The 23979-nt window shown below is 38.6% G+C and overlaps 1 protein-coding gene across 1 annotated transcript; it reads left to right on the plus strand.

Moving 5' to 3' along the window:
* The first annotated feature begins 15007 nt into the window (after positions 1 to 15007).
* On the plus strand, positions 15008 to 20883 carry LOC133742946 (transmembrane 9 superfamily member 1). Its single transcript, XM_062170672.1, has 12 exons — positions 15008 to 15278; positions 16117 to 16309; positions 16407 to 16511; positions 17606 to 17623; positions 17706 to 17803; positions 17899 to 18051; positions 18164 to 18298; positions 18408 to 18574; positions 18847 to 18941; positions 19087 to 19460; positions 19928 to 20201; positions 20332 to 20883. Exons 1-12 carry the CDS (start codon positions 15183 to 15185, stop codon positions 20397 to 20399), a joined length of 1776 nt encoding a protein of 591 aa, XP_062026656.1. The 5' UTR covers positions 15008 to 15182; the 3' UTR covers positions 20400 to 20883.
* Positions 20884 to 23979: the final 3096 nt, after the last annotated feature.

Here is a 23979-nt window from a genome sequence, read left to right on the forward strand (position 1 = left end):
CATGTTTTGGTTTTTGTTTATCTTTGTTCTTTAGTTTGTTTGTTTTGTTTGTTTGTTGTTAGAGTCAAAATGAATTTTGGGTAAATATCTTCTTCATCGTAGGCGCATCCAATGGGATGTGATGTCTAAAGGTCTAGTTTGGATATGAGAAGTGCTGACAAAGGGTCTCGTCCCCTGTAAATCAAGTGAGCTGAGCTCCGCCAAAATCGTTCCTCTCTTCACCTGGTCATGTTCCAAAGGAGTTACCGAAAGGAGAAGAGAAATATCCCTAAGTCCAAAACGTTTTTTTTCTTGTATGTTGCATCACTTTATGTGTTGTTCTTGTTTTTGTTTTGTTTTGAGTCTTAGGATGCCTTTCAACTGTCTGGGATGATTCTATATCTCTGAAATCATGACTAAAAGAGGATCACAACATTGAGATGATTTTAACATGGTATTCTTTGGTTAATTGAGATATATGAAAAATGTATGCACTTGTAGTGGATATGGATTGCATGACCTTGGTACAGAATATGAGCATGTTAAGATGAGTTGTGATTCATAAAATCCATGTGAGATAATTGAACCATGTCCCTTTTTCTTGGAGTGAAATGAAAAATATATTCTTAATTTCTTGGCGATGTTTTGATGATCTCATTATTCTTTCATCTTGATTGACTGCTTGCCATAGATTAAGTTTAATTGACTAGAGAATGCTAGAATTCGCTCTTGTGCTTGTTGAGACGTGATATCAATACATGGCCCTGATTCTGGAAAGGATAGAGGTTCTCTAGGAATTACCACCATTGCTAAATAAACTTGTGTCCCCATTTGTGACCGTCGTGGGACCCCCCTAGATAAACCCCTTTGAGCCTACATTAAGCCTTTTCTTTCATCACCCTAAAAATCCTTAACCCCTGAACCTTAGTATAGTGATAATCCTACCATTTGTTCTAAAAACTTAGTGGAGCTATCTTTTGAGACATACTACATGGGTTTGGTGCTAAGGATGAAGATTGAGAAGAGGTGAAAGTTCAAGTGTGGGGATAGACTTGTCCATAAAGAAAAAGATATGTTGAAGCCGTGAAAAAATGAAAAGAAAAGAGAAAAATTGTGTACGGCTAAAAACAAAAAGAAAGAAAAAAAAATATATATGTTTATGGACTTTCATCCCCCATACTTAGTGATTTTGGAGTTTGCTTTGAATTGAAGGCCCACTACAGAAAAATTTGACCTTTGTCCATTTCACTAGAGTTCAAAGGAAGTTTAGAAGGAAAGTTGGGCCCAACATGAAGACATTAGCCCTTTTATTTTACCTCTATGGGTGTGGCGTTTTGAGTTGGTGGATTTCTAGAAGTCTCTCTACATCTGCATGAGCTCTGCTAGGTTTTTAGGATACTTTGACATTCCATACCTTTCATTTCTGAAAACTTTGAGCCTTAGCCCCATTACAACCCTTTGAGAAGACCTTCTTGATCCTTAAGATGGGACAGCCTTTGATGTGGAGATGAGTTAAAAGAGTTGAACCTATGGCTTGGGTCCATTTGTGCAAGTAGTTGATATCCTTCATGAGATCTTTTGAAAAAAAAATTATATTCACAAAGTGCTTTTCGTTTCTTATATATGTGAGCTATTTGACTGCCTTAAAATATGTTCTCTCACATATAAATGAGTGATTATAAGCTTTTAAGCATTGCCTTGATCTGAGAGAAGAAAGAGTGGATATACCTTGTGAGGATATGAATCATACTTGTCTGAAGCATGCTAAGCTAAACCCCATCACCATTGTTACAACCAAGTCCTACTTGTGTATGTGTGGATCATATGTTTTAATTAACTCTCGAATGCTTAACATTGATTCTTGGTTGAGTGCTAATCTTGGTGTTGTGAAAGTAAGAGATTTCTGAGACAATATGTTAAAGGGCAATAGAGGTCTTTGTGATGTCAACATCTTGGTCTTTGTCTTTGAATTTACTCTTTTATGTGTGACATTTTTTTTCTTTGTGTTTTGCTTTGTGTTTTACGTTTTTGGTTTCTTCGAGTCTTTGTGTTTTTGTTTCCATACTTAGTCATTTTTTTTCGTTGGTTTCTTTGTTTTGTGTCATAGTCTTTTTGGTTTGTTAGTTTTTGATTTTGCTAAGGGACTAGCAAAAGCTAAGTATGGGGGAATTTGATAGGAGCATTTTAAAGTGGTATTTTAATAGTTAATTCCTCACATTTTGCTTAGTTAATTCCTTAACGAATCGATTTTTAACTCAATTTCTATTTTCTTAGGTACATTGGAGTAAATGATGGTGAAATGAGCATTAGGTCCACACTTACCTATAAATGGTGGAGAAAAATGGAAATGTACTAAAATGTCAATTTTACACATTTTCCTACTCCGGCTAGGAGAAACCAAACCAAGCAAGGAAGAAGGAGCGGCCGCCGGACCAAATGAACTTCAAATGAGCTGAAACTTTCCAGATCCATTCTACACATCCTAAGGATCATTTCTTATGAAGAGTGCTAGAGCTATAATTGAGTGGAAGGCCTTCAAACAGTCAGCCCAATTTCCTGCAGAAGCAAAACTGGAAAACTGGACCTGTAAGAGGTCCAGCAGCATTTCCAGCCCAAAGGCATGGAAATAAATTCTGAAATTTTACCAAAATGATCTACACTCATGGTAGATCATTTCATATGAAGAAGTCACGAGCCAAAACTGAATTCCTGTTGGAGAAATAATTGAAGGAATAAAAGGGCAGAAACTGACCTAAAACAGCTCAACACCACATGTTCAAGTTTCCTACCCACATGAAGAAAGCTAGATGCTTTTCTCTTTTTCCTTGGATATATTTTTCTGCTCCAATAGATCATCATCACTTCCATACTTCTGCACCTTCATGCCTTGCTTTCATTTCATCATTACTCCATCTTTTCCATATTTTACAAACCACTTTCATTATTTTTCTTCCATTTATCATTTCACTCTTCTTTTTCTTCCCTATATAAACACCTTCTCCTCTCACTCTAACCAGATTCCTTCATCCATTCCATCTTCTTTGTCTCTCCATTTCCTTTCCATTTTCCTTTCCAACATCCTCTAGGGCAAGCCACGAAGTTCAAGCAAGGCCAAGGAAGAGAAGAACCAAGCCGTGAGCATCATCATCCATCCTCCACCTTTGAAGCTTGCTTTCGAGTCTCAAAGGATTCAACGTTATTCACCCATCTTCATCTTCCATCCACGGTGTAATTCGACCTCTACTTTGTAACCTTTGCTTTGTATTTCGTTGGTTTTGCCTTAGTTGACATATATGTTTGAACAATTGTTAATTTCTGGAATTTTATGATTAATTGAGAATTTTCAGATTCATATATTGTGATTCAAGAGTTGCTTATGTGGGTTTGTTTAATTAAATTTGCATTATGGATAACTTTTGTATTTTAATCTTATGTGGTTGCAAACACTTAGGGTTTCGATATAATTGGTGCTAGGTTTAAGAACATGAAATCGACTTTTCGTTTTGTGTAAACTTGAATCAAAGTAGTAAAGGTTTTGTACAAAGATCGAATTTAATTAAAGAGAATTGCAATTAGGAGGACTTTTCCATACTAAGTTGTACACTTGAGTTGATAGCCTTTCTCTATGTGTAATGCGTTAAACATGACATGATTGACTAGCTTTCTAGGGTTTGATTGCATGTTTGATAGGATTAATCTAGGTGCTTTCGCTTAGGTTAATTAGCATTGAAAAGTAAAAAATGGGAATTCATTTGCTTTCGAATGTTTCACATGATCAACTCCTTTCTCATGACTTAGATGAACAATATTAGGGTTTGAATCAATTTTAATCATAAGTTTCGGTTTTGATCTTTGTTCCTTCATTCCATTCGTATTTTTATGTTTTTGCATTTTTATTTGTTTTCTTAACTTAGTTTATTTTCGAATCCAAAATCCAAAATTCCCCCTTTTTCGTAAATATGTTTATACTTGTGAATATCTTTGTGTTTATATTACTTTGTTTTAATTTTAATTGTTTAATTGTTTGACAATGACAGGTGTACCCTCAATCCCCGGAATAGAACGATCCCTACTTGCTTATACTACTAATGATATTTATAGGGTTAAATTATGCGCTTGCTTTGAGCGTATCACCACCTCACACCTTGAAGCCCTCCACACCAGGAGTCCAAAACCGGCCGGAAACCTATCGAACCGGCCACCGGAAGCTCCAAACTATCCGCAACAAATACTCAACCGGTTCACCATCTTCCGGACCTCCAATTGCTATAAAATTTTTCCAGTGGCAGCGCCTTGATCTCAGGATCTAGGAACCATATTTTTTTTTTCCAGAACCGGCCTTAAAGATTCCGAACCGGCCACTAAAAGCAGCTGCATCGTTGAACCGCCAGAGAGAAGAAAAAAAAGAAAAAAAAAAAGGGAAAGGAAAAGAAGGCAGCCCAGAGGCCCACTGCCCGCTAGGCCCACCTCGGCAGCCACGTCAGCTCCGGCCACCTCCGACGACTTTTCTGGCCACTTTCTGGCCAAATTTTCCAGCGACCTATTTTGAGGTAATTTTTACTAAAAGTTCCCGTTTTTATTCTTTTTCTCGGGGACTTGCAAACTCCCTTCTTCCATCCCCCTTTCTTCATCATAGGGGAGACCTAATTAAGCCAAACTATGGGGGTTTGTGCTCACTCCAAGCTTGGAGCTTGTAGAGTCCTCCAAACTTAGAGTTTGTTGAGAAGTTATGATCGACCACAAAAATCATTATTTCGATCTAATCCAATACCTCTTGGAATCGAATTTCTTAGAAGCGACTACGCTCAGAAATTTCATATATTTTTCATGGTAGCCTCTTAAGCTCCGAAACTAACCCTAATTTCTTGTTCTCTTTCATGATGAGTAACCTGAACAGACTGGACTTAACTCCATTGGGAACAACTGGCTCTGGATATCACAAGTGGGTTCGTGATGTCCGCCAGCATCTCAAGGCCGATGGAATCCTGGGTACGATTCTCGAGCCTAGCCAGGACGTGCTAACTGTTGAGCAAGCTCAAGCTTTGGAAGCAAATAGAGCAGCCTTAGAGGCAAATAAGGTGAAAGCCATCATCCTAATGACTCGTCATATGGATGATTCGCTCCAGTACGAGTAGATGAATGAAGAAGACCCCAGAAGACCCCAAAAAGCTGTGGGTCTCACTCGAAGAAAGATTTGGCAACGTCCGTGACTCCTTGCTTCCTGAACTAGAAGTGAGATGGCATAGCCTCCGCTTATGTGATTTCAAGTCAGTTATTGACTACAACTCGGAAGCACTTCACATTAAATTCTTAATGGAATTCTGTGGAATAGATATCACAGATGCGCTGTTGATTGAGAGGTCTCTCTCTACCTTCCCCGTCTCTGCTTTGATGGTTGCAATGAACTATCAAATCGATGTTACTGCAGGACAGATCACAAGGTTTCATGAGCTAATTGGAGCTATGAATGTCGCTGAAAAGCATGACAACATCCTTGTGAAGAACTATAATTTGAGACCCGTGGACACCGAGCATATTCCGTAGTCCAATTATAGTCGCGCCCCTAAGGGAAGGCACCAAGAGCAAAAGTGCGAAACCCTAAATCTAGGGACAATTCTGGATGTTATGGTCCATATTCTCGCTTTAATGAGGAAGGTAACCGCCAAAATAGGCGAACATTGATAGGAGCATTTTTATGCGACGTTTTAATAGTTAACTCCTCATATTTTGCTTAGTTATTTCCTTAAATAAATCAGTTTTAATGTAGTTTCTATTTTTAGGTGCACTGGAGAAAATGGAGAAGAAATGAGCTGAAAGGAAGACACGTGGCGAAAAGAGAGGAGTCCTGATGGCACTAGGAGACCTTATGGCTTGAAGATGACACATGGAGGCCCAAGAATCTTATGGATTAATTTGGATTTTCGGCAAATGGAGAAGGCCCATTGGATTTAGGGTTTTGTGGACGTCAAAGTGAGATTCTTGGAGAATAAATCTTTAATTGCCGTGAATTATCAAGAGAAGATTATGGAGACAACGTGAAAATCAAGGGAGAGTCATAAGAAGATTACGTTGGAGATATTATTGGGGAATTAAATCTGATTTTGCCATGGGAAATTATGGAGTTAATGTCAAAAATCAAGAGAGGATCAAGGATAATGATGCCATGAAGAGATTTAAGGGAGAAAATGTCCAAAACAAGTCCAGATTCATTCCTACTTTCTCTCAAGAGTATTTTGGCCGAAAATTAAGAGAAAAATCAGATAAAATCTTGGGAAAATTAGCAATAATATATTTGGAAAGATTATGGATTTATTTTGGAGCTTTTTGATTGGTTGAGTGACATCGCAGAGCTGACGTGACATTATTTGATTGGTTAGTGCTGTGTGGATCAATCTTGAAGACTTGGAGACTAAATTGCCATCCTCCTATAAATAGGAGCATCCACCAGACACCACAACACAACAACACCACCACACCACAACACACCTCTCTCACTCAAAATAAACATCAGAAAAATTCTGTCCATTCTCTCGTCTTCAGAAGCTCTGCGTCTCAACCAAGGAGGAGAAGAAGTCATGCAATACATCAAGATCCTAACCGCCATCCACCCTTGTGTCGTCCCTAGAAGATTGCTTGCTTTCAAGGATCTTCAAGTTCTTCGTCTCAAGGCTTGTCATCCATTTTTCACAGTGTATTTCATACTTTCTTTTCTTTTCCTTTGTTTGATTCGTAAAGTTATGAATTCTAGTTAACATGACGTTAATGACAAAGTTTAAAGCCTGTTTATTTGTTTTGAAATAAAGTTGTGATTTCTTTATGTTGATTTATATGTTGCTTATGTGAGATTGCTTGATTGATTTTGGATTATAGAAAACTTTTGCATGTTTATGTTCTTTGGTGGTCAACTTAGGATATATGCATGTAATTGGAGCTAGATTTAAGTAGTGAAGGCTTTGGACAAAAGTCAAAATCAATTAAGGAGGATTGCAAATAGAAGAACTTTTTCATACTATATATGTTGTGCACTTTGGTTGACATCCTTTCTTTGTTCTTCATGCATTGAATGTGTTCTTGAGTAGCTAGCTTTCTAGACTATGATTGCATGTTCAATAGGTTGAATTTAGGTGCTTTCACTTAGAATAAATATTGAAGGAAAGTAAAAAATGGGAAATCGTTTGCTTATTAACGTTTCACATGGTCAACTTATTTCTCATGACATAGAAAATCAACTATAGGAATTGTAATTGGATTTTATTCATATGGATATGGTTTTGATCTTTATTCTTTGCGTTCCACCCTTGTATATATGTTTTTACATTTTCTTTATTTTATTTATTAATTTTATATTCCTAAGTCCCCCTTATTTGTGTTTACTTGTATATATTTCTTTTCTTTGTTTTATTTTTGTAAATAATACTTTTTACTTTTACTAATTAATTAATTGTTTTTGCAATTACAGGTGTACCCTCAATCTCCGGTTAGAACGATCCATATTTATCATATACTAACGATGACATTTTTCAGGGTTAAATTGCGCGCTTGCTTTAAGCGTTATCAAACACGGAGCCGAAGAGGTCAACGTAGAAAGAGAAAGGGAGGCAACGCCTCTGGCCATGTTGGTGGGGCCACCAACACTAAGAGCCATCCTAATGACGCTTTCAAAGCGCCTCAATTAATGGAGTCTGAGCACAGAGATGTATGTTCTCGATGTGAATTATCCAGTCATTGGGCACACATTAGTAGAGCTCATGAAGAAATTGTCACCGCCTACAAAACATATTGTGAAGCAAGAGAAGCTCACTATATGGAACAAGAAGATCAAGAAGATGATCTAGAGTGAAGGGTTGAAGACTTCAAATCTGGCTGGGATCAATAGATCGCCAATTCTGTTTAAGTCTTTATTTTTCCAAGAGATGTAATACGCAATTGCCATATAATTTGTAGTAAATGCCATTGATTTAGTTTTTCTTCACATAGGCTCATCCAAAATGAGCATGATGTCTAAGAAGGTTTTGAAATAAGTGGTACTTAAGCGAGCTTTGCTCCACCGACATCTCTCTACTCACCTGGTCATATTTATTTTGGAATTACCGAAAGAAGTCAAACCATCACCTTTGTTTTGCATTAGCTAGCATTTGGATTAGATTCTCTTAATGGTTAAGAGACAATGATGTACTCCGTTGGCATATAAATAAAATTTCGAGTTCTTTTCATGACTCCATTTTGATTCTGAGCATATGACTTTGTGACTACAATGGCTGGGCCATCAGTATTAATTCAAGAACATGGAATAGCCTAAGTTCCCCTTGCCAAATGTCACCTTGATTATTGTCATAGAAACTCTCTACGCTCCTAAGGTAAATCGCACCTATGAATAGCCAACGGATTCCATGCGAAAACGCATGTAGAGAACGGAAATGAGTTCCTTTGCAATACCTCTAACGATTGCGAACAAAGGCGCATCTTAGAGAAGTTTATGTGTCTCTCTAGTGGACTCTATGTCACTATTCGAGCTATTAAATCCAATAAAGTCATGAGAAAAGATCTCTTGGATTTAGACACATATTGGCTTTGTCACGACATGATAGGTCATCTTGGTCATGATATGATGATCCGTCTACTAAAGACTTCACATCCATTCTCTCGAGTGAAACGAAGCATGAATCAAAAGTTGATTCCTGGACTAAGTGTGACCGTCGCCGCTGCCTCTGGAGCCGTCGCCGTCCACCACCAGCCTAGGGCTGGCATAGTCCCTATCCATGATGTCATGGATGGCGTCCATCATGGTGATGGCGCCCTAGGTGATGTTGCAATCACCAACTTTGCTTCAAATAGCGTTTCAGACACTCAGTCCCAACCAAAATCCTCATTGGTTGCTTTTAAAGCCTCTCGCTTGTTTTACAAAGCCTGTTCCTTAGGGAAATTAGGACTGAGACCGTCCTATGCAAAGGATATGAAAATACTCATTCTGTTCTAGAGTTCGTGGAGATTCTGTAGACTAGTTCAACTAACTTGCGGACGTTTAAATATCTCATGATGTTGGTTAACAAGCAAACCCGCTGGTCACGTGTTGTGCCATTGTCCACTTGTAATGCTGCTTATGCTACACTCCTAGCACATATCATATGACAACGGGCTCCATTCCCGGTTAATCATATTCAGTCAATTGGATTTGACAATGCTAGAGAGTTTACATCGAATACTTTCGATGGTTATTGTAATGGGACTGATGTTTGACATCATATTCCTATGAACACACCCAAATGGTCTCGCGGAAACAACTACGATGGTAGCCCAGATATTGGTAATACGCACCAATCTCTTTATATCCGCTTGAGATGATGCAATATCGCATGCAGCTATGCTAATTCGTCTACGACCCACCCCTACTAAATCTATCTCTGCATTACTACTAGTGACTAGGTACAAGTATTTCGTACTTACGCACATTGGAGTGAGCCATTTATGTGCTAATTGCGCCGCCACAGCGCACTATGATAATTTCTTGCAGACAAATGGGCAACTCAGTTGGATTTGAGACTCCAACAATCGTCCGCCACTTAATGCCCTTGCAAGGCGATCTCTTTACAGCTAGATTTGCGGGTTGTCACTTTGATGAGATAGTCTTCCTGTCGTTCGGGGGAGATAAGATCACGAATGTTCAGCAGGAACGACAGGAATTGTCATGGTTTGTCCCCACTATATCTGTAGAACCCCAGAAATTCGTTATTAATTCCTAAATGCTTCGGGAATTATTAAAGGGTTCGTTGATACGATTTCGTGGTTTGTGGATGGAGCTGAAGTATTTCGGACGATTATTTATTCGAAAAGTATGGGTTTAGGAGGGGTACGAAGGTTGACTTTTTATATGTTAGGATTCTATGAAAACTTCCTTCATGAAAGTCGTAGAGAGCGTCGATACGAGTTCGTGGATATGCGGAACGTGAAAATCGGAGTTCGTATGAAGAAGTTATGACCATCAGAAAAAGTTTCCATTTTGGGATATATAGGAAAAATCCAAAAAAAAAATCAGATTTCCAAAAAGGGAACACCCCTTTCTCTCTCCTCAAACCCGATCGGGTTTCCGCCAGCCATTTTCGCCGGTCCGTTTCTCCCTCCTCCGGCCACCAATCGGAGCGTCGTTTTCCCCTTTCTCTTCGCCTCAGTCCCAACTCCATCTCTGTGAAGTTTCACGGTGTGGGTCGACCCGTGCACGGCGCTGCAAGGCCGAGAAGAGGTGGTGGCACTGCCACAATTCGCCTCGTCAGAACTCTCAACTCCGGCCACCATAGGCGACGATCTTGAGGGATTTTGGAGCCCAGAGGATGTAGATGCTTCCCTCCAAGCGGCTTGCAACGAATCGAAGTGTGGAGATCGAATTTTGGAATTGAAATTCTAGGGTTTCAATCGGTCCTCTTCTTTTTGAGGTAAATTCCGGCCAAATGGCTTTGATTCAGACTTTGTGCTAGTTATGAAAGTTGTAATTGGAGTTAAGATGAAGATCTTTTGTGTTGGAAGTTTTGTCAAATTCCGACTTTGGGCAGGCGGTGGCGCCGCCACTGTGGTGGTGTTTTCCGGCGGCTTCTGGCCACCTCTGGGGCAGTTTCTGCCCCTCATTGTGATCTACTCGTCGAGACGAGCATTTCGATATATAGTTTGTAATTTTTGGAAATCGTATGAGCAAGTTATGAATTTTCAAAGTTTTAGGATTTTCGGTTCAATCAGTTTTCGATCCGTGAGGATTCAGCTGTCCGATCGACTTGTAATTTTGATATAATGATTGTATGAGTATTCCAGAGACCTCGAGTGGTCTCGATTGAAGTTTCGACTCAATTGGCATTACCTTCAAGGTTTTAGAGCAAATGCGAGTTTGAAATATAATAGTTTTCGATTCGTGTACTAAGTTAAGATCGTATTGTACTTAGGTGATTGACGGAGCGTATTCGATCCCTTATCTGCGGTAAGAGAAGACGCAGCAGGAGTTAGAGGTGAGTAAATCTCACGTGGTTCATTTACGAACCGAGTTATTTAATTGTCAGAATTGATAGATAATTGTAAATCGTTTTCGAAAATAAAGATTTGTTTGAAATAATATGAACTCGATCGACTACGGTTCATAGGGCTACGGCTCACAGGTAAAAAAATGAATTTAAGTATAAAATGCATTTCTTAGTTTTAATACGTATGAACTATAGTTGGTATTAGTGGTCATTTCTGCGTGAATGACTACGTATATATATATATATATATATATATATATATATATATATATATATATATATATATATATATATATATATATATATATATATTGGATGGTGTGACATTGGTGGAGTAATGATTGAGAGTTTATTGAATTGTTATTTCGAGCATTTCTCTTACGAGCATACAATTATCATGATGTGTTGATTATTGTGTAAAAGTGTGTTTTGCTTGAGGAAAGTATTTGAGTCAAGTGGACTTTCAAATGTTTGGTTGAGTATTGTTTATCACATTGGTGATCGAGGCAAGTATTATCGTAGGTTTGAACCTCGGCCGAGGTGACAGGCTACGATTCAGTTATAGCTCTAGTCTGTCTGCCAATGAACTTCTTGGGGAATAACTTTGAGTTATTGTGTGCCCTTGAGTATATTTGTTTAAAAGAGAGTGTCGGTGTCTTTGTTTTGTCGTCCATGTGGGACTTGATTTGAATGAATTGTGAAGGTGACGTTGGTTGCTTTAATTTGATTTTGGGTTGAAAATGATTAAACTGAGATTGTTGATTTTAAATGTAATCTGCTGAACTAAACTATACGCAGGGATTACTATGGTTTTGGTTTGAATACTTTTGGTGATTTCCTGAACTAAAATTCTATGCAGGATTACCGGTTTTCATTTAGAATGATTTGAATTGTCACTGTTGTGACATGTGTGTTCCTTAAAAAGAAAATGATTTTGATGTTAGAATTAATCATTGTGTGGATTTGTTGTCCTTGGGTCGGAAGGGTGTTTTTGTGGTTATTTAGGTTTACTCATACGAGCTTGCAAAAGCTTACCGGGTTTGTTGTTTCAACCCGGTGTACTATTCCATGGTGTAGGGGTTATTGTGCAGGTTAGAATATCGAGTGATAGTCATCGAAGCTGAGCTCTACGTTCGGTAGCGTGGACGTCGAAGGGTACTCTTAGTTTTAAGTCTTCGCTGTATATTGAGTTGTGGTGGGTGTATTTACTTATTGAATTGTCATTCAGTTTAATTTGTAAACTATCTGTAATGTAAATATGTGACTCTAAAGAAACGAGTTGATGTTGACATTGTGAGCTCAGTTTGTTTAGTTGCTTAATTTAAATGAAAAATTTTCTATGTGTTTTTTTTGTGCTTGTTAAGTTATCGCGTTTCGGATTTGAATTTATTTATTCAAAATTCGGGGCATGACAATATCTCATCTCGATCCCTATTAAAGTGACGAGATCACACATCTGCTGCAAATATGCCTGCAGGGAGGACGTCCTACGAGAGGACGTAGCGCCACCCTACACGGAGGTAGGCATGGCGCCAACGCCAAAGAGAGTGACACTCTGGCGTTATAGGCCATGACCCCAGCTAGGATGCATGAGAGACCCGTGGGTTCGAAGGATACTTTGGCACAAACCAATCCTTGGATCATCGACACTCAAAATCCGTCTCATGAGAATCTTCCGGATTATGGTTATCGTTGGGGGACGCCTCAACATCATAACCTATTCCTAAGAATATAAAGCTCTTTGAAAATTACACTAGTGTACATGAGACGTGGGATAGAAACTCCATCATAATTGATGATGTAGTCGCGCATGAGTTTGTTGAGTCTGATGATATCGAACCACGCTCCGTTAATGAATGAATGCCAACGAAGAGAAATTTGGCCTAAATGGAAAGATGCGATCCAAGTTAAATTGGATTCTCTAACGAAGAGGAAGGTTTTTTGAGCCAGTGATGCCAACACCTCCTAACATAAAACCTGTTGACTAATGGGTCTTCGTTAGAAAGCGTGTTGAGAAAAAGAGATGGTAATCTCGCCTTATGGCGCAAGGCTTCTCACAAAACGCCCTGAAATCGACTACGATGAGACATATTCTCTCGTAATGGATGTCATTGCACTCCACTACCCTGTCAGTTTGGTAGTTTCCGAATAACTGAACATGCAGCTTACAAATGTGGTCACTACGTATCTCTATGGGATCTAGATACGAAATATACATGCAGGTTCATGGTGAAACTTTATTTACCCAAGTCAAGTGGCTTTACACCACGGAGCACGTTTTACAAAGAGGTTGAAACACTCACTAAAATGACTACTTGATTGGGAAGTGATATGCCCACGCGTTTCCATAACAAGTTTCGGATTTCATCGCGGTTTATGTTGGACATGATCTTCATTGGAAGCCCTTAAAGAGCTAAGGGAAACCGCTGAACACTTGAAATCGGATTTTGAGATGAAGGATTTTGGGAGAACACGATTATGTCTCAGTTTGGAACTTGAGCATCGTGTTGATAGATGCTTAGGCATTTTGACAAGGTCAAACCTTCAAGCAACCCCATGATCGTCCGTAGTCTTGATCCTGAAAAGGATCCTCTTCGTCCAAAGGATGATGATGAAGACGTGCTAAAGGAAAAAGTGTCATGCTTAAGTACAATAGGCGCATTATTGTACTTAGCTCAATGCACAAGACCAGACATCTCATTTGCAACGAACTTATTAGTTAGATATAACTTTGAGCCAATGCGACGCCATTGGATTGATGTAAAAGATATCTTTCGGTACTTGAGGTGTACGATTGATATGGACTTGTTCTATCTCTACAGAGAGATGATGGATTCGGACCTATCACACACTAGAAACGCTGCCAACACTGGCGGACTGGCCTGCGTCCTCTATCCCCATCCCAAAACAACGTGTGTTTTGGAAGGTTTTGCTGATATTGGGTATCTCTCTGACCCACACAAAAGTTTTCCCAAACTAGTTAAGTGTTCACTATGGGTAAAGACTGTGATATCTTGGAGGTCTACAGAACAGACCCTAGTCGCTATATCTTCGAACAATGTAGAGATTATTGTTCTTCACGATGTGGTTCGTGAATGTATATGGATTGGATCCATAATTATGCATGTTCGAACAATTGTGGTTTGAAGTCTATCACAGATGAGCCTACAAGCATTTAGGATAATGTTGCTTGTTTTGAACAAATGAAGTAAGACTACATCAAAAGTGACAACACCAAACATAATCAGCAACAACAGACTCTCCTCAAGATCAAAGTGAATTAGGTTCGATCTGAGGACAGTGTGGCAGACTTGCTCATTAAGTCATTGCCTAAATTCCACTTTCGAGAAACATGTTGGTAGCATCGTTTGCGGAAGTTATCCGAACTCCCATGACCGTTGTCATCAGGGGGAGATGCAGACATCAGGGGGAGATGTCTACATGTGTGGTCTCGAAATGTGAATGGTGTGTTGTGCTCTTTTTCCCCTTTGACCGAGGTTATTTTTGTCCCATTGAGTTTTTATTACTCGGCAAGGTTTTTAATGAGGTAATGAGAGGAGCACCACGTTTGGCGCGACACAAGGGGGGAGTGTTCAAGTAAATCTAGAATATGTGTCTGACATAAACTCTAAGTTACTTGACCTAGTTGTAGTATGATTTTGAATTAGAGATATTCTCGAAAATATTCATAGATATCCAATTAATTGTACGATTATCTTTCCTTATATAATTCTGATTCTATGTCTTGTAATTCTTTATATAAAGAGACCTCTATTATCAATGAAAGTATGACTCAATTATCTCCCAATTAAATTTTCCTTAAACAGAAAAAGAATTTTCAGGATCTTTTGTGTTTTTTTGGGTGTGTGAATGGGAAAACAATCTTGGTTGAAGAAGAATTACCACAAGAAAAAAGGAAAGAATTTAGACTGAAGAATTTACCAATTGGGCCTAATTTGCGCAATTGAGAGGTAGAGAAAGCCCAAGAAATGCAAAAAGGATTTAAAAGTAATAAAAAAAGAAAGCAAATCTGCAATCTGCCATTCGCCCATTTGGTGAGAGAAAAATTAAAAATTGAAGATGCGTTCGGAAGTCGCGACTCTCTCTTTCTGAAGAAGACTTTGTTTTGAGCTTTGAGCGATTGAGAGTAGCAGTGGCCGATCACACCTTCCCTTCAGATCCCCACCCTCGCCGGCGTCCGCCATGTTCCCCACCGTTGGATCTCTCTCACTCTTCGCCTTCGCCTTCGCTTGTCTTCTCCTCTCCCCCGTAGCCTTCGCCTCCGAGGCAGATCACAAGGTAAACCCTAGCCTTCCACACTCCTCCTAGATCTCTCTCTTCTTTTGATTCCCCCGTTCAGATCTGTCAATTCATGATGCGATTGTTTTTCTTAGGGCTAGATCTCAACTCTGTTTTCTGCATTAGTCATGTGCAGCGGCTTCTTTCGCATTTGCTTGTGTTTGGTAATACGCGTGCATTTGAGTAGGTTTAATCATATATGGCGATGCTAGTTCTTGTGTTGTAATCGCGTAATTTAGCTCACTGTTAAAGGAGCTGAAGCTGGATCTGATTCCGACGGGAGTTTTGAAATTGTTGATGAGTTGTGATATGAGCAACTTGTGTCATTGTTGACGGCACCCTCCGTTGATTATTCATGCATTCTGTGTTAAAAAGAAAGGCTAATAATATGTTTTTCGGCGCTGTGCCGGCTAATCATCACTGCTACAATCAAAACTGAGCTGCAGATTGATCTGATTAGCTCCACTGCATACGGCTGGTTCTCTTGTTTATAGATGGAAATGATACTCGGCTAAATTTATTTTCTATCTTCATTATTCACCTCCGATTTGACATTGACTGTGTTGAATTTAATTTGACACCGTTGTGTTGAATAGATCTAAGTTCGCTCCATTTCCTGCACTTATTTGACAATTGGTTTTGGATTGATTGATGCTCTGTTTATAGTGAAATACACACAAGCTCGTTGTAATGGAGTGTCTAAGCCATGTCTGAGGTCAAATTGGACTAAACCATTGTTTTCTTCTTTTTCTTTCCCCGTATATTGTGATTCTGTCTCTTACCTTGCTAACTCTTTGGTGAAAGTCTGACTTACAATATTCCCTTGTTTCTTCTGCAGTATCAAACAGAAGAATCAGTTACCCTTTGGGTAAACAAAGTTGGCCCTTATAACAATCCACAAGAAACATACAATTACTACAGTCTCCCTTTCTGTCATCCATCTGATCATGCTGCTCACAAATGGGGTGGTCTTGGTGAAGTCCTGGGTGGAAATGAACTTATTGATAGCCAGATTGACATAAAGTTCGGAAGTATGTGTACTTCCTTTTTACACCTATATCTTTGTTTATGCCATTAGATTGTGGGTAAGTAATTACAACTGGATTTATTTAATTTTTCTCTGTGCAGAAAATGTGGATAGGGCTACCATTTGTCAACTTGAACTTGATGATCATAAGGTTAAACAATTCAAGGATGCAATTGAGAATAGCTACTGGTTTGAGTTTTTCATGGGTACGTTCTGCATATTCTCTTAAATTATCACAAGTACCGATTCAAATTAGATTTACTCAAAGTAGGGTACTTCTGGAAGCATATGAAACATCTGTTGCAGTTCCTGAATCCACATTCTGAAACATTAATAATATAATATCTAAAAAGTTTACAGTCACTGGCTTGCTTTCCCTATTGGTATCATCGCATTGTATTTTTTTATATCAATTGGTATGGGAGGTCTTGAAAATATTGAAAGATGAAGCTGAATGTAATGCATGGGAGAGATGGAAGTGGGTTGCTAGTAGCGCAGAAGTAGTCCAGAAGGAAAGCAGAATTTTGAATCAATATTATGACAATGCGACATTTACCGGTCTCTGTTTGTCACAGGATAATTCATGCAACAATAATAGATAATTAGGTTTCTCCATAGTCAGAATTAAGCATTTGTATTTCTGTGCCTTGGGTGGAGATCTCTGCCCATGATTTAATGGCATAAACATTTTCGTATCCATTATCTCATTGTTCTCAACATAGAGTGCGCTGTAACACACTGGAAACGTGAGGAACCTAGTTGTTTAAGTCAATTACAATCAATTCATATTGTTAATTATATTTCATGATTGGTATAATGTTAGCATAGACGTAGTAAATGCTAAAAATGTATCTGAAATGATAATAAGTTAAAAAAAAAAAATTCAAAATTATCTGTCTTTCAGGCTTTAGGCTTCTTTCTCTCTTTTCCAGACTTTGACAATAATCATGCATAAGATGAGGATGTAAATATAACTTTGATGATGACTGAGCTTGTAAATTTTAGTTTCAATAATCATTTTACATGTACGTATAAAATTTGTTACAAGTTTTTCTTCCTTTTTTTTTTTTTCCTTAAACAATAAAAAAATTCCAAGTTGCTGTATGTGTGTTCACTGTCAATATAATGGCAAAAGGTCAAATAGTGTATGAATGTGGATCTCTGTCTGGTGGTGCTGTGATTGTTTATTATCTTTGTGTTTTTCAGTAATTTTGTTTCTATCTTGGGGCATTTACTTACCCTAGCTTGCATGTTTTGCATGGTATCTCCTTGGACTTTTTGGTGCTGGATACAAGTTCAGATGATCTGCCTTTATGGGGTATGCAGTAAACTCCTCTCTTTAAATTTAAGTTGTGTATAATTTATCTTCTGATTAAATTGATCTTCTCATTATGTTTTAGGCTTTGTTGGTGAGTTGCACCAGGATAAGAACAGTGAAAATGGCAAACATGTTCTTTACACGCATAAAAGTATTATTATTAAGTACAATAAAGATCAGGTTTGTGGTTCTTTAATTTGATATGGATTCTATAGATAATTCATGTCAGTTTGATTTATCATTTTTGTTAATGTCTTAATTTTTAATTTTTGTAGATAATTCATGTCAATCTCACTCAAGATAGTCCAAAGCCTCTGGAAGCGGGAAAAAAATTGGATCTGACTTACTCTGTCAAATGGATTCCAACCACTATCACCTTTGCACGTCGCTTTGATGTTTATTTGGACTACCCATTTTTCGAGCACCAAGTAAGATTTTATCATGTGTTTATCTAAATTGCTCCGCAACCATGCAAGTACCAGTGTACCTTTTTTTGGATTTTTTTTTTTTTGAGATCTATGTCCATCTTATAATGTGCAGATCCATTGGTTCTCCATTTTCAATTCGTTCATGATGGTTATATTCCTCACTGGTCTGGTGTCAATGATACTGATGCGCACTCTTAGGAATGACTATGCAAAATATGCTCGGGAAGACGATGACCTAGAGACACTGGTGATGATCTTTGACTTCTATCTGTATCATCACTTTTCCTTGTTTGACATAAATAGAATAGATTCCAACTATTGACATGTGGTGACACTTTTGTCAATATCTTTTATAGGAAAGAGATGTTAGTGAAGAGTCTGGCTGGAAACTTGTGCATGGGGATGTTTTTCGACCTCCTCGGAGTTTGGTTATTCTTTCAGCTGTAGTTGGCACGGGAGCACAGTTGGCGTTGCTCGTTCTCCTTGTCATTTTACTGGCAATTGTTGGGATGTTGTATGTCGGGTATGTTGACAGCTTGCTGAAAGATGCTTGCTTTCTTATTTTCTGTTATTGTTTTTATTATTATGAATCAGTATGAACATTCATGTTTTTGTTTGTATACATGTCTGTAATTGGCGGAAGCCCAATCTATCACAATCAGATAATAATTAGTTTTATGTCTTGATATCATCTCATAGTGTTCATCTTAATTACTCAGTGGTTAGAATTAGGAGGAATTGCTAAAATTTTTGTGAATATGTTATATCTTACATTATTTTTTTCTGGTGGCTCAGGAGAGGTGCAATTGTTACAACTTTCATAGTGTGTTATGCTCTTACATCTTTCATTTCTGGTTATGTAAGTGGTGGGATGTATTCACGGCATGGGGGTACGTATCTGCCTATTGGTTGTTTTTGTTTATTTTCAGATTCTTAACCGTCTTCCTTTCTTTCTTTAATCACGGTGTTATGAACTTTAGTACATTCTGAAAGCTTTTTTTGGGTATATCTGAAGTGTGATGCTGTTTTTCTCAGGTAAAAACTGGATAAAGTCGATGATTCTCACAGCATCTCTATTTCCATTTATGTGCTTCGGAATTGGGTTTGTCTTGAATACAATTGCTATATTCTACGGGTCTCTAGCAGCTATACCATTCGGCACTATGGTGGTTGTCTTTGTCATTTGGGCTTTCATCTCGTTTCCTCTAGCACTTCTTGGTACAGTTGTTGGAAGAAACTGGAGTGGTGCTCCTAATAATCCATGTCGTGTTAAAACTATTCCTCGTCCGATTCCTGAGAAAAAATGGTATTTGACGCCATCTGTGGTGTCGATGATGGGAGGACTTTTACCTTTTGGAAGCATATTCATCGAAATGTACTTTGTCTTCACGTCCTTCTGGAATTACAAGGTAAACTTGGACACCTGCATATGTTTGTTGCTGATGGAATACATTGCGTATATAATGGTTAAGGTGCATATATAGGACATTCTTTAAAGTAAATTTACAAAAGTTGGAGTTACTATGACATTTCTCGATCATTGAACTTTATGTAACAATGTTAACATGAGTTTCAACGGCTTACTTTGTGTCTGTAAAACAATGAGACCTGATGGGCTTCAGTGCCTGAAGCATGCTGGGAATCATTTGTTTGTCAATACTGGATTAAATTTAAAATAGGATACTTTTCTTTACATGTTAAAGCTGAAATCTTAAACATGGAATAGACCACTTGGCAGGATTTAGTAATTATCAAGTTCTATGCTACATGTGAGAATTTTCATTGTTAGAAAGCTTTTAATGCATAATGGAGTTCTTATCGACCCACTGCTCAACATTAAAACAATGTTTCTCTTGCTCTTTGTGGTTCTGAACAGGTGTACTATGTCTATGGTTTTATGCTTCTTGTGTTTCTGATTCTCATCATTGTTACTGTATGCGTGACGATTGTGGGAACCTACTTCTTGCTTAATGCTGAGAATTACCACTGGCAATGGACGTCTTTCTTTTCTGCTGCATCAACAGCTGTCTACGTGTACTTGTATTCAATATATTACTACTATGCAAAGACGAAGATGTCAGGTTTCTTCCAGACGAGCTTCTATTTTGGATACACTCTGATGTTTTGCCTCGGCTTAGGAATCCTCTGTGGTAAAATTTTCTTGTTTTCATTGATTTTTGCTATAATGCAACACCTCTGATTGAAGTTCCAATAGAGACCTATTGAAAATAGTGAATAATATTCAGGTTTCATATCTTTTCCCTTTTGAATGTTTTGTAGGAGCTGTTGGATATTTGGGTTCAAATTTGTTTGTGAGGAGGATCTACAGAAACATCAAATGCGACTAGAATTTCTGTAATGGGACCAGATGGAGCTTCCCTGTGTAGAATGGTCTGTTGTTGAGGCAAAACATTCATGTAGGACAACATGTGGTGAGGAATGGGGACTTGATAATGTCAATGGGTGGAAATCACAGGGTGCGAGGATGGGGATGTATTTTTTCTCTGGACTAGGGGAAAGCCCTGAGATTTTCCTTTTTGTTTTCCCCGGCTGTAAGTGAAAGCCTTAATTTAGATTCGCAGAGATTGTTTTATAATCTAAGAAAGTTAAGTTAGCAGATGTCATTGAACTCCTGTTATTTTATTATTTTCTTTTTCCTACCTTTTACAAAATAGGTTGCCCCATTACTCTTTCTATCTCCACGTCTTTGGGATGAACGAAAGGAGGGGAAATGAACTTTGTGCTTCTGAGTTATGTAACGACTTGTGAATTTTGATTCTATCTCTTATATACCTTGCATATATGTATCTCTGTCTGAATTCACAATTGTGATATCGTGTTTCTTTTCATTGTGGTATCTGAAATATGTGTGGCTGATAAGAGAATGAACACATGATGTGTTGCCCAAGAGTTCTGATCACTGGGTACTTGACAAGAATCTATATTGTGCTCTATTTAAATTGCTTCTTGTGCAAAATCGACTGGATCCATCCAAAACTTGATACATGCTGGATTTGTAACCATAAATACATACGACGGGAAGCTTGTTGGTCAAGTGTTCAATAAATTCCTCCCTCCCAGATATAAACAAACCTGTACAAGGTCTGGCCAAGTGATGTATATCATGACAAGTGAGAGGAGGAGGAGGAGAAGGAGGGAGGCTATGTCAGCTACTCAATCATGTTATGACATGTCACCTATCCATGTTTAATCGAGGAGCCCAAAATGCTATCCGTTCTTAGCATAACTTATTTATTTATTAAAATAAAAAATATATATATAAAAAGTTTCTAATGTGACATATATAACCTACTAATTAAAATGAAGTCATTCTAATGAGGACTAGTTGATGATTTTCTAATTAACGGTTTGGAAGCCCACTTTTCGATTACATTACGGTAAATCAATCGTTGAATGTTTATGTATGCATGAGTAGATCACTTCTGAATTTTTTTTTCCAAATTGCTAATTGTTAAGGTACCGAACTAGATCAAATCAATGGACGAACCAAATTTGTCAGACATGAACCGTTCATGTTCATAGCTAATAAATCATGATTATGAATGTCTTAACGATTTTAAATTTGGTTGAAAAATTGCATAAATAATCTACACGTAAATATCAAAACATCTAACGGTTGATTTGTGAAAATGTGATCGAAAAATAGGTCTCACACAAAAGTCCTCAACTAGTTGTCATTTTAATGGTCCTCATTAAAAGGACTCCCCTAGTTAAGATATCTATTTGTTAGATACTTATAAGAGTCTCTAAGTGTGGAACCCTCACACCTGGGTTTGAATCCCGCCAAAGTTGATTGGAGTTGAAATCTCAATCTATTCTTGGTGTCAAGGAGAGGAAGCGTTTTAACATGACCTTAGCACAGATTAGTTGATGGGCCTAAAAAAGTACGTATCTATTTTGATGAAATAAAGAAAATAAATCACGTCAACCCATTGCTAGCAAACGAAAGCATGGAACGATGTTCCTCTTTAGTATGAGTTTGTGCAATAGGACTGCTAGCTCATTGATCTATCAAACGAAAGCATGGAATGATGCTCCTCCTTAGCTGAGCTTGTGCAATAGGATTTGAGTACCCACGTTCCCCAACTTAAATTGTTTAAGCTATTTCTGTAAGAAATAATGAGATGATTTTCGCACTATCTCTCTTTTGATTCTAGCTGACTTTTGTATTTTGAGTTGTGAGAGCAACATTTTGGTTCATGTGGGTGTCTAGGGTTTGGGGTTTAGCTTTTTTTTCTTCTTTTGAAATGTTTGATTTGATGGAGATAGTGCAAATTGACAATTTATGCCAAGTAAATAGTGTCAATTTGAGGGGAAGTTACAACACCATCTAAAAAACCACTAGTTAGAACGCGCCGACACGCGCTAGGTTTCTTCAGATTAATTTTCTTGCCTCAGTCCGACGGCGCGTCCATTGACGCTGTCGTCGGACGGGCTATGTCGACGAGTGTGCGTGGCTTCCTCGATCTAGGTGATTCCTTTCTGGATCGATGGAATCGATGGAAGGGAGCAAGAGAGATTGGGGTCGTTGGGATGTTGCGGCTCAGTCCTTGCAGGTCGGATGGGTGTCGGAGTACGTCGCTGGTTTGGGGGTGAAGCGGGAGGGGGCGGATGTGGTGGAGGCGGGATCCGTGGCGGCAGTAGGTTTCTTGCTTCGAAATCTGATGCGACATGGTTTCCGATCGTCTGGTGGAGGTAGATTGGCGGAGGCAAGGCTCATATTGGGTGATCTCCTAGTCGCTGTCATGCTTGACTTGCTTTGGTGCAGATCTGGTGGTCAACCGAGTTTGGATCTTGGTGGGTTCATGGTCGTGATGTGAGAGGCCTCTCGCTGGTGCAAGGGAGGTGGTGGCATGATGGTGGGGGTGGTCCGACGGAGATGGTGGTGCGGCATAGGGGGTAGTGTGTTGGTGGTGACTATGCAAGAAGTGGGCTGTGCTTGTCCAGTGGGCCAGCGTGGTCTTCTTTTTCCCTTGAGTAGTGCTTGGGCCTGGGCTCACGTGTTGGGTCATTCCTGGGCGTTTGTTGGTCTTAGTGTCTTGTTTTATTTTATTTTTTCAGTTTTCATTGTTGGAATAAGTCCTAGCTAATGTTTTATTTTACTGCAATTATGCTTTTAGTTCGCGCCTTTGGCGTGAAATAAGAGTCTACACTTATTGTGTAGAACTAGTAGGGCCTTGTGCCAGTTTATGCACTCAATGTGCCTTAGTTGCTCTAGGTTGGCAGCGAGCTTTTGGCTTCGTCAAATGGTCGTTACCGCCTAGTGGCAGGATGAAGCTAAGTGTCGTCGGATTTATCATCTGGCGGCAACATAGGAGGAAAGCTGTGCTAAAGCGGGTACTTATGCTACGTTGTAATCGAGTTACATATCGAGTTATCTTTCCGTTATGTCACTGCTATGTGAAAGCAAATGGAGTAGCCTTTAGAGCACTCTTTGCTAGTTGGTGCTTGTTAGAATACAAGTATTTTGTAGAGATTCCTGATACTATTTCGGGACATACTCTAGTTGTTTATTGTAATCAGGGGTTTAGGCTCAATGTCCCCCCCTTGTATTCACCAGCTTCATTAATCAAGGCTTGAGGGCAGCTGCACCAGCCCTTCATTCAAAAAAAAAAATAGTGTCAATTTGAGAGAGTCTCGTGCTCCAGTGGTTGGGAGCAAGGCTTTCGTGTAAGAGGTCAGGGGTTCAAACCTCGCCTCTTACCCAATATGTTTTATTCAAAAAAAAAAAAATAGTGTCAATTTTCGTAATTATCAATTTGGAGTGCAAATCCATAATTATAACCAAATTTAGAGGGTCTCCTTAAGATTTGGATTAACTGATTTAGTCCAATATTCTATTTTTACAGAAAATGTCATAGATAATAGCTACCATTGTCTATAAGTTTTATTATTAATTTGGGTCCA

Source organism: Rosa rugosa, chromosome 4 (assembly GCF_958449725.1).
Source record: "Rosa rugosa chromosome 4, drRosRugo1.1, whole genome shotgun sequence".
NCBI lineage: Eukaryota > Viridiplantae > Streptophyta > Magnoliopsida > Rosales > Rosaceae > Rosa > Rosa rugosa.

Coding starts and splice junctions, on each gene's coding strand:
- LOC133742946 (XM_062170672.1), top strand. CDS start 15,183: ATGTTCCCCACCGTTGGATCTCTCTCACTCTTCGCCTTCGCCTTCGCT. Junction 18,052..18,163: donor ACCCATTTTTCGAGCACCAA/GTAAGATTTTAT, acceptor TATAATGTGCAG/ATCCATTGGTTCTCCATTTT. Junction 20,202..20,331: donor CGGCTTAGGAATCCTCTGTG/GTAAAATTTTCT, acceptor AATGTTTTGTAG/GAGCTGTTGGATATTTGGGT.